At 37.7% G+C, this 11826-nt stretch overlaps 1 protein-coding gene across 2 annotated transcripts; it reads right to left on the bottom strand.

The window, feature by feature from the left end:
• Positions 1–4366: 4366 nt before the first annotated feature.
• On the bottom strand, positions 4367–11184 carry LOC133607467 (APC membrane recruitment protein 1-like). 2 transcript variants are annotated; one of them, XM_061962118.2, is made up of 2 exons: positions 10967–11184; positions 4367–8440 (listed from the first exon to the last, which is right to left on the bottom strand). In XM_061962118.2, exon 2 carries the CDS (start codon positions 8332–8334, stop codon positions 5380–5382), a length of 2955 nt encoding a protein of 984 aa, XP_061818102.1. In that variant the 5' UTR covers positions 8335–8440; positions 10967–11184; the 3' UTR covers positions 4367–5379. The 2 variants fall into 2 exon arrangements, with proteins under 2 accessions (XP_061818102.1, XP_061818101.1); XM_061962117.1 differs by having other exon boundaries at positions 4368–8440; positions 10798–11184.
• Positions 11185–11826: the final 642 nt, after the last annotated feature.

The raw sequence follows: 11826 nt of genomic DNA on the forward strand, positions 1-11826 counted from the left end.
TTTTGGGAAGCCCTAAACATTATTTGAGCAGTTTTAAAGTTGATCACATTGTGCAGTTTAAGTTGCTTTAACTCCATGAATAGTGGATTTGAATGATGTCTGTAGTGAACATTGGACACAATCCTAATGGCCTTTTTCTGTAGAGTGACTAAAGGCTGTAGATGAGATTTATAACAATTTCCCCAGACTTCAACACAATAGTTTAAATATGACATAATAAATGAATGATACAATAACAGCAGAGCACTGGTGTTCAATAAATGACATGATCTCCTCATTATTCCAACACATTTAGCAACTTTTGTCCTCAGGTAATTTATATGAGGCTTCCATTATATATTTTCATCTATTACCACTCCTAAAAATTAATTTTGTTGAACATATTCTATTGGTGTATCATCAATAACAATCCTGATGGATATTTGACTTTTGCGATTGCTAAAGAGCATGATTTTGGTCTTCTTTAAATTCAGAGACAATTTGTTGGTATTAAACCAAGTTTTTAACTTGATCATCTCCTCAGTTACAGAGGCCAGAAGTTGCTTCACGTAGTCACCTGCACATGTAATGGTTGTATCGTCAGCAAAGAGGATGAACTTCAGCAGTGTTTATACTTTACATATTTCATTGATATACATTATAAATAGTGTGGGTCCTAGTATCGAGCCCTGGGGGACTCCACAGGTTATGTTCATGAGTGTAGATTGATGTTGGTCGATCTGAACAATCTGCTGTCTCTCATTCAAGTAGCTCTTCAGCCATTTCCCTGCCACTCCCCTTATGCCATAGTTTTCCAGTTTATTTACCAAAATCTGGTGGTCAATGGTATCGAAAGCCTTTTGCAGGTCAATAAAAATTCCTAACAAATGTGTTCTTCTCGATACCATTAGTAATGTTCTCTATTAAATCAATTAAAGCTAATGAAGTTGACCTATTTTGACGGAACCCATATTGACAATCAGATAATAATTTGTGCTTTCCAATGAAGCCACAAAGTCTATTATCAAATAATTTTTCCAATATTTTTGACAACTGGCAGAAGGGAGACGGGCCGGTAATTTGTGAAGTGATGTTTGTCTCCAGATTTGAAGATGGGGATGACTTTTGAGAGTTTCATTTGTGAAGGAAATTGTCCAAGTTGAAAAGATAAATTGCAGATGTATGTGAATGGTTTGATGATTTATTCGGCTACATTTCGGATCGTCCTCATGTCGAGGTCATAAATGTCACATGATATTTTGTTCTTGCTTTTCTGAATAACCTCTAAGACTTTCTTTTCGACAGTCGGAGTAAGGAACATCGAATAAGGATTTTTTCCAATAAGTTCCATGGGCTGTTTATCATTAATTGGGATTTTTTTTGCCAGCTCAGACCCAATATTAACAAAAAACAAGTTGAAGCCGTCAGCAATCATCTTCTTGTCACTTATGATTTTGTCTCAACAAAAAACTCCAGATAACAAGGACTGTTTCAACCATGCCCAATAATTGTATTTAATACCTTCCAAATTCCCATTAAATCATTTTTCTTTTGGATTAATAGTTTGGTGGTGTATTCTTTTCTGCTTGCTCTTAATATGCTGGTTAATTTATTTTTATGTTTTGTACTTTTGTTCTGTTTCTATGGTTTGATGCCTAAAAAAAGTCCTATATAAATAATTTTTATTTTTGCAAGCGTTCGCAAGCCCTTTGGTTATCCATGGAGTTTTTGTGGAGTTAGTTATAGTTCATTTTTTGATGGGGCATTGTGTATCATAAAGTGAGAAAAAAGATGTCATGAAATAAATTATGAGCTGCATTTATATCTGGCGTTTGAAAAACAGAATCCCAGTTTTGTTTCGCTAAATCATTCTTTAGTGCTGTTAATGATCTTTCTGTTGTGGCTCTTCGATAATATTCACTATTTACAGGTGTGGATGTTTTGCAGTTAATATTGTACACCATGAACACCGGTAAATGATCACTGACGTCACTCACTAACAAGCCTCCAGTTACAGTCTGATCTACAATGTTACAGAATATGTTGTCAATAAGTGTGGTGCTGTGTGTTGTGATTCTTGTGGGTCGTGTGATCAGTGGGAATAAGCCCATGGAGAACATGGTGTCAATAAATTCTGCTGTGTGTTTGTGTTTATTAGGATTCAAAAGGTTGATATTAAAGTCACCACAGACTATATATTTTTTGTTTCTCTTAAATAATTTTTCCATCCATTCATTAAATATTTTCAAGTCGGATCCTGGTGTCCTATAAACGCAGCTTACAATAATGTGTTTCCTATTTGAAAATGATAATAGTGATGCATTTGAAGAGTTCCTCAACAGTTAAACACATATCATTTACAATACTACAGCTGATATTTTTGTCCACATACAGAGCTACACCTCTCTTATTATACGGGTGGTGCAAAACATTTCATACCCATTTAATTCAAACTCATTACTTGTATTCTCATTCATCCATGTCTCTGAAATACCTATAATATTAAATGGAGATTTGAATTGATTCAAATAGTGCTGGATATCATCAAAATGAGAGTATAGACTCCTGCTATTAAAATGTACTAGAGATATGTTATTATCTTGCATAAATGTTTTATCAAATGTGTCGTCAGTATAATATAAACAATCATTGTTGGTGTTTTGAGGAGCATTTCTATCTGGATCCATTTCGCTCATAAATCTTTGTGATTTGTAGTTGATGTGGTCTGAGAAACTGATCGATTCCAAATTGTGGGAGTTGATCAAATCTTCATTCTCTATTTCAGAGGAGAATTCACTATCAGAACTATGCATAATTATTTATTTCAGAAACATTAAAAGAAGAAGAGGGTGTGTGATCATGGTCAGATAAATAATTCCTCTGTTCTTGAAACATGAACAAGAGAAGAGGGCATATGGTCAAGGACTGTGGGCCACAGACACACAACACAAACATGCACACAACAACTGGACCACTCAAGCAAACACATAAACAATCTCTCATCCACACACACAGAAACATACACTCACACACTGCAGGCAATAAAATAAACATTGAAAAACAAAAAGCTCCCCCCAAGAGCTTCTAAATATCCGATCGCAAAAGTAAAAAAATGTAAATTGCCTTTCGGATGTCTATTCTTGGTGTTGGGTTTTATCAAATAAATTTCCCCAAAAATGTGACTTATATATGTTTTTTTCCTTCCTTATATTGCATTTTCGGCCGGTGCGATTTATACTCCGGAGCGACTTATACTCCGGAGCGACTTATACTCCGAAAAATACGGTATATGATTTGCCTGAGCAGTTAGGAGACACCGAGAGTAACAAGTGGTAGAAAATGGATTAGAAAGGACAGATTTAAAAAAGAAAATAATAATACAAAATGTTATTATTTTTTTTTAACTTGGGACTTCCCACGGGGACGTGTTTTCGTTGACACACCAATGCTTTTAATTCTTATTTTTTGAACAATGACAGTTTAAAACAATCAGACTAAAGATCTTGAGGAGCCAAAATGTCACCATTCATGAACGTGTGAAAAATAAGTCATACATCAATGTATTTTATGTTTTACTTTCAACACTTAGATCTTTAGATCAACCCCTCAATTATAAGTTTTTATTATTTTTTTGAGCAATGACCATTTTAAAAGTAAAAAACAACCTGCATGGCAGTTTTATTAGTCAACATTGCAACTTTTTCTTGTGACATTTTACTTGTTTGCTTTTAGTCGACTTTTTGTGAGTTTGTTTGTAACAGTATATTTAAATTTTTCCACGGGCCATTAACAAATTAGCTGAGGGCCGCAAATGGTCCCCGGGCTGCACTTTGGACACTTCTGTCTTAAATGATTTGCAGATAGTCTAAATAAACATGTTTTCAAATAAACTCCCTGGAGGCATTATCTTTTAAACTTTATAATTTACTGTAATTTTAGCTGACTAAATTAATGTGATGTCATTTTGTTGACTAAAACTAGACTAAAAGTAAAATAAATTTTTTTTACAGAAAACTGCTGTCAAAATTAACACTGCTTTGTGTGACCTCTCCTGGAGGCTAAAATACATTATATTATTTTAATTTGTTTAAAAAAAACCCAACTATTTTTAAGGTGGGCGCCTTTAATTTTGCTGTGGTGATGCTCCACAATCGATTACGTTAATGGAGAACCCTGACTACTGCTTATTTTCAATGAATTAATATTAACATGCAAAGACACCAAAAGTTATTTGGGGGAGTTGACCACTGGTAAGCCTGGGATATACTCTGGTGTCACGTAACTTGCGTAACCGACTCTATCTTGCTCCTCCCCCTGCAGACACTGATATGCAACTCCCAAAAATCCTTGCAAGGTTTTTTTTTTATCCGCTCAACCTGACTGGGATTTTAACTAGTGTGCTGCAACAGTTTTTGAGATAAGCTTCACGGAGCATATTCTATTCTTAGTAAATTGAGAAAAAGAGCAAACTGAAGTCAAAATGTCAGTATGCACAAAAAAAAGAGATAAGTTGATGTTTTCCTTAGAACCAGTGTCCCCCTGCCATGGACATTTGTCTGTGGTCTCTTTCTTTTGTCAGAGTTACACATTTTGGAATTGTCATTATGCATTTCCACTGTTGAAAACGCTGGTTCTCAGGAGGTTATAACTGGACAAAGAACATAAAAATGCAAATACATCGAGTCTTTATTTTAAGGCAGTGTTCTACATTGATATAACAGATTTTTTTTCCAAAAATGTTTAAGATAAACTGGAAGGGAATATTGATCATTACAGAGCACAAACTGTAGAGGATATAAATATTAAAAGAAACATTTTCTCATGAAAATATAAAAAAAAAACCCACATTAAATTCACAAAATGAATGCGAGGAATTGTTTTCTGGCCTGCATTAAATGAGTTCCCAAGCTGAATTCCACTCATGTGCTACGCAGACCTGATCCTACCCTATTATCAACAGTAATGATATGTGCAAAAACTATGAATCCTTTTGAACATTTTCAATACGACAAATAAAAGCTAGCAAGAGACTTGTTTTATACTGCAAACCAACAACTAGCTTATACATAGAGTTTGAACTGCAATGCCAGTGTTGGCTTGAAATGAGGTGAACCAAGAAAAACGGCTAAGCGGAAGCAATAATTGGGGCGACGATGTGCGGTAAAGAAGACACAAATATGATAAGGTCAAGTAAAATACTTAAAGAGGCAACTGTGGATGGTAGTAATTTCTGCAAGGAAAACATTCTCTAAACACTGTTTGCTCCTCCCAATGATCCAGATTAGCAGTATTTTAAACTTATTTCCAATTTAACTACTTGTGCAGACAATATTTCAAAAAGCTTGTTTAAGTAAGCCAAAATGATCACTAAAAACTAAGAATCAATGACACACCACTGTATTATTGAGAGCCTTTCAAGTGTAACATCATTTTGGGGTGTTTGTTGCTAGCTGCAGGGCTCGTCACATCCCTTGGCGGGTTATCCGTAGGACCACCAGTCCTCAGAGGACTTCTGGTATGAGTAGCTCTCTCCCTATTAACCGCCTCACTGCTTTTACCGCACTGGATGTACGACTGCAAATCAGCAGCAGCTTTGCAAAACGCGTCCTTGCCTGCATCACGTGACGTTACAAAGGTGCTGTGAGGTAAACAAGAATCTGGTTGTAAAGGAAGGTGGCACGGCCTACTGCAAAGCTCGGCATCTTGTGAACTTACATTGCGAGACATTGGCACATCCGAGCATAGGTGGCGCTTACTATCGGGTAATGAATCGGAAAATATTTTCTGTTTCTGAACTGCTTCAGTGAGGCTATCGTCTCTCAGAGGGTGGCTTAAAGCCATTTCTGAGCGAGTATGCCAAGGTAAGGCCATAGCGCTACCACCGTCTCGAACATCTGTTGCAGACATGAGGACATTCTTTTTAGATCTCTCTGAGTTTCTTTCAGCTTGAGGACAGGAAAGGGTGGTCGCTGTACCCTCTCTGTATGCATCAGCTATATTCAACTGAAGACTTTCCGTGTCCAAAGACCTACTCCTCCTGTCTAGAGACAAAGGATTGGACAGGGTCTGGCTATGTCTTGTAAGGCCGATGTGCCGTGGGAGACTAGAGATGGCCCACGTGTTATTGATCAGACTCTGCTCGTACAAGTCTAACATTTGATAGTCACATTCAGCAAATGCATCTTTTTGGAGGTAGCTGTCTTCGAATTTCTGATAGGGTGATGAGATGTCTTCTTCCAGTTCCATGTGAATCTGCTCGTCGTACTCCCCCTCATTATGCATGTCCACAATATCAAACGTGACTATAGTGGGTAAGGCCTCCATATTTAGGGTGAGGGCAGTGTTCCTCTTTAAGACATCCACGTTTGTGTTGTGCAAGTTACTCAGAATCTGAGAATTTTTCTCGTAGTCTTCAAGCGCTTGGGAGAAACACACAGTTTGGTCGTCATCCAGACTGCTACAATCCAGATGTTGGGAATTAACATTTCGGAATGGCAATGCAACAGGCTGGTTTTCCCCAACAGGTTGGTCTTTGGGTTCACAGAATGTTCCAAATACAGGGTCTGATGTACTAGTGAATGATAAGTTGCTGCTCCTCTTCTCATCAACATTGATAGTTTTTGAGGAAGCAAGCGCACTTCCCTTTTCATCAAATGCATCTGCCTCATAATTCTTGCTAAGCCCTGCCTGTGGTTTTGAATTTAAATTACAGTTTTTCCAGTCTATTTCTTGCCGAGGTAAGGTCTTACATGTGCTCTGCAACTCGATAAATTCCTGCACTTTATAAAGGTCTGTTATTTTTATTTTATTAATGTCGGAGAAGGCAGAATCAGTCACATCCATTGGCTCACTTGGTCTGGAACTTGGTAGTCTATGTTTGCTATCATTATGCGGACTGATAAGACTCTCATCCGTTGCAAACAGTTCATAGAGGGCATCACCACTGTAACTGTCTCTAGGTAATCTGTCTGTCCTCAGCCGGTCTGTTCTGTCCTGTCCATCATCTGGACCTGGGGTAGTTGAATCATAGTAACCCTCGTCGCTATTAGGAACAGATTCTTGATGCTCACTTTGAGGTGTCAACACATCATTTGAAGTGTACATGGTGCTGGCTTGCTGTGCATTGTCACTGTTCACTAAGTCCATGTGGTGTAAACAGGTAGGGTTGGCAGCCAAATCGGTGTGGTCCTGGTTGCAAGAACAGCAAGTTTCCTCTGATGTGTTATCCCAGAAATCTTGAATAGACTGCTCGTCTAAATCTTCAGGCGAGGCCATTTCCTCTCCACCACCCTGGTAAGTGAGAAAACAGGAGGCCCTCTTTCCTCCTCCGTTTCTACTCCTTTCTCCAGAAATTGTACTTTCTGTAATGCTGTCATCTTCTTGATCCGCAATGATGTCTCCACACCCAGTCAGCGAATCAAAGCTTTTTAATGAGGCCACCTCACTGTAAATTAGGTTCAGTTGATCAGATGAGCTAGCAGGTGTTTCAGACTTCAGCGTTGGATTGGATGTCATCTCAAGTAACAGGCAAGGCTCGCTGTGTCCTCTACTGATCTCCTTGTATTCACTGGAAACCACAGCCATCACATTTATTGTATCTGTATGATCAACACATAACTCATCATCAAGCTCAGTTTTCGGGATTTCTTGTTCCGGACTTTGCTCTAAAGATACATCATCAGCATCAGTGCATTCAGGTGCCAGTGAAATATCACAGGTAGCAAAATCAGGCACAGCTGGTTCAGATTCCAGGCACTCTGTAACAAACTGGTGGGTGTTGTCCTGGACAACAGGCACATCTTTTTGGCAGTAAGGAGAGGACATGGCAATCATTTCAGTTTTATCTGAACCACCATTTTTATGGTTTTTGTGATGCTTAAAACTACTGAAAAAGCTTTTCAGCCCTCGTTTCTGTCTAGTGATGGACTGTGGTTTATGTTCACTGGGGGGATACATTACATTACATTCATTACTATGAAGCTTTTCAGCACAGTCACTCTGGTTGTGGTACTCAAAATCCATGGTGGAAGTGGATCCACCTCTCATGCTGTCATCATGACTTATTTGACTTAGCCCATCATGTGTTTTGCTTTTGTAAATTCCCTTTTTAGAAGACCACCTGCTCTGGTTTTTACTCCTCCCTCCGAAAAAGCTTGGTAAAATACACATACTTTTGCGAACCCCAAAGAATGTCAAGGCAGTCCTAAATTTCCCGGATTTCTGAGCTTTGACGATCGCATTTGATGCATCGGGCTGATGCTCCTGTTTACTGTCAGGGGGGCCACATCTGGAAAGAGATTCTGAAATTGTCTCCAAGGTGTTACTTGGGGGCTCGTCAACGTCACGAGAAGCCATTGCTTGTTTACAAAAGCATGACTTTTATCAAAGACTGTTTTGTTGAAGGTCCACAGACAGCAGTCTGGTTCACTGGAGTCACTTCTTCATCCTTCCATCAGAAGTCCTGCATTGAAAGGAATGAAAAATTCAAACAATAAGTCTTTACTGTTAGATATGACCGTCTGTCTCCATTAGAGTCACGGGTAAACTGGAGCCATTTGTCCAGCCAGTCAACAAAATCGAACCAGGGTCTGCAAGGCATACAGTGTGTGTGAACCACTATTCCACTGGTCACCGTGCTGCCTTTAGATGGTTTGATTAAGAAAGTACTAGGGCTTTACCGATTTGTTTGAACAACAATTTGATTTGATAGTTGTGGTTGCCGATACGATTCACGATTCTGTCTCTTTTTTTTTCTTTTTTTTTTAACGATTCGATCTGATTCTGAAATGATTCAGTGCATTAAAATCGATTCAGTAACCTTTTACCAAAAAAGATTAACCAGTGTGACTGTGAAATAATACTGGACACTGCAGGTAAAGTTTCCTATATTCCTGTTATTTTTTATAAGGGAATAAGATATAAATGAATTATGAAAACAAACAAGCAAGTAAACAACAATTAATGACCAATGCATTCACATCTTATTTGAATAAAGTGCAACCAACACTTTAGGTTGAATTAACAAGAGGAAACATTTTCTGCTCACATGTTCAACATTAAAGCAATTTAAAATAAAAGTACAGTAACCAACATTTTTAACAGTAGATTTACCTGCTAAATAAAGTTACCTGACTGGCCCTTACGGTATCTGTTCTCCGCCCTGGCGTTGCCAATAACGGACAGCGTCCCAGGTGTGTGGCAGCATTTAGGTCCCCTCGCTTCCTATTTTCAATTACCTCCTTGATCCAACCCTTGTACTTATTTGTTTCTAATGAAGTGACTTTTCCTTGGCTGCCAGTTGTTGTGTTCTGGAAGTCTGTCCTTCACCGTAAGTAGTTCAGCTGCCACTTCATTTTGTCGGTCGCCTCTTTTGTGACTTAAAGTTGTGTTGGGACTTTAAAGTATTGTGTTGTATCGTTTGTATTTGTTGTGGCTTTTGCAATCGTGCTGTAGCTGAAAGTTTTGTTGTTGTCTTGTGGCGTTTGCGTTTATTGTGACCTTTCTCAGCCACTGTAACTTAATTTGTATATGTATTGCAGATATAGCCGAGGACAGCCATATACAAAATGTGCAAATATTAAGACGACAGTGGCGCGCTTTTAAGAAGAGAAAGTCCAACTGGAGCAACAGCGCCAAGCAAGTGTGCAGCTAGCCTCTTTTTTGAGGGACAGAAGTACAGTCTCAAAATATGAGTACATTTTATAATAACTCCAGAAGAAGATGCTAGATTTGTTGCTATTTGTTTTTAATTAAAAACAAAGTAATTAAAAGTCAGTAAACACTTGAAAAAAGTCTCAACAAAGTACATTGTAGGCAGCAACAATTGAAGATATGGCAAAACGATAAAAATATATATATGTTACTACTAATTCATAATAACAGATTTGTTTTAAATGTATGTGTACATTTTTTGAGCCTTTTAAAAATATATATATCAAATGATATAGATTACTCGATGACATCATGGTAGCCTGTGGCTTGTAGTGTAGCTTGCTACAATTCTGTGGGGATAGCTTAATCTGTATCTTAGCTACATTTAATCGTGAGTAACTAGTAGCTAGCCTTACTTAATTTCCCAAGTAGCTTGCCCCTAACTGACGAGTTGTTAGTCAACATATTCGAGCCCGGCATGCATGCTCACCACTATTCCCTGGTCACCAAGCGACCTATATAGATATTATAATTGGGGAAATAACTGAGTGGGATGGCGTGGCACGGTTGGGAGAGTGGCCGTGCCAGAAACCTGAGGGTTCCTGGTTCGATCCCCAGCTTCTACCAACCTAGTCACGTTCCGTTGTGTCCTTGAGCAAGACACTTGCTCCTTATGGGTCGTGGTTTAGGGCCTTGCATGGCAGCTCCTGCCATCAGTGTGTGTGAATGGGTGAATGTGGAAATAGTGTCAAAGCGCTTTGAGTACCTTGAAGGTAGAAAAGCGCTATACAAGTATAACCCATTTATAGTCAATTTGATAGCCAATAGCAAGTTTGCTATCTTTAGGCACACTGAAAGACTATTTTGGCATCAGCTTGCAATAAACATGGGCAAATATAAATTAAAAAAAGGACGTTTTGTGTATATAAATGCATTAGGAGCAATACTACAGATACAGCATTTTATTTAACATTTGTTTATTTACCATCAGAAGCGAGTCTAATTCAATGTTTTTTTCTATAATTAACATTAAGAAATGCTGAATTAAGTCAAAACAATGAATTTAATACAGACTATCAAATTCGGTATTGGCAGGCTATATGAAGTTATCACATTAGCATCATTACAAAATGCCTTCTTATGGAGTCATGATGTAAACAAACTTACCAACTGCAGGCAAAATATCCCATCACGGACCTCAGCGTAACATATGTCGGTGTTACTAACTTTAGTCAAACTCTTGGCTCCAAACGTTGTTTCGGTCAAAGCTTAGGAGCATAAACGGTATTATTTGTTCCAGCTAAAGCTAGTAGCTGCTGCTTGCTAACATGCTAACCTTCGTCAGCAGCCGCCTCCAATTTCCAGTTACTATCCAGTCAGTCTCTCACTGGCGGTAACGACAATCCAACCCTTTGAGGAAAACACTGTAAAAATAAGCAGACATTGTGTTGCTGTGCTTCATCGAGCCGCACACGCTTCCACTTGTGACGATGACAAAAAAACACAAGTGTTTTAAAGGCTACACAACAGTCTCCTGTCGGCGCATGTCAGTGACGCAACATGTGTAAGCCCTGTTGGGCTCTATGCAGCGTCGCTAGTCACCTAAACACTTTCAATGTGTATTTCATAACATTGATGTATATTGGTACCACATTTACAACTGTCACTACAACGTTACTTGATTGTGGGTCGAGTTGAATTGTTTACCCTTTCTATGAATGTACAGTTTCTTGCATATTGGTAGATACTCAGTGGACAAGACACTCCATTAGGTACACCTGCACATTGTGTATACCTACTTAATTGAAAAACTAATTGTATTATAACAATAATATTAATGAAAAAACAATGAACATTATAAGATTTAATATATTTTTTTTATTTATATAGTAGAATAATGTTAATGCATATATAATAATTGTAATATTAATTCACTTATCACTACTAATATTATATTGTAAAATAGAATAAATAATCTGAATTACTATATGAGAATAATTAAACTATTTATATAACAATGATATAATATTATCACTATTATTTTATTCATAACAATACCAGTACATTCTGTAATGATATTATAATTATTAGGAATGTACACCTTTATAATATTGTGTACCTAAAGATTAGAGAATCAAAGGTTGTTTGTTCAGTTTTTAATTGATCTCTGCTACAAAAACAATATTGCTTCAATCC

The sequence above is a fragment of the Nerophis lumbriciformis genome, linkage group LG09 (assembly GCF_033978685.3).
Source record: "Nerophis lumbriciformis linkage group LG09, RoL_Nlum_v2.1, whole genome shotgun sequence".
NCBI classification, from domain to species: Eukaryota; Metazoa; Chordata; class Actinopteri; order Syngnathiformes; family Syngnathidae; genus Nerophis; species Nerophis lumbriciformis.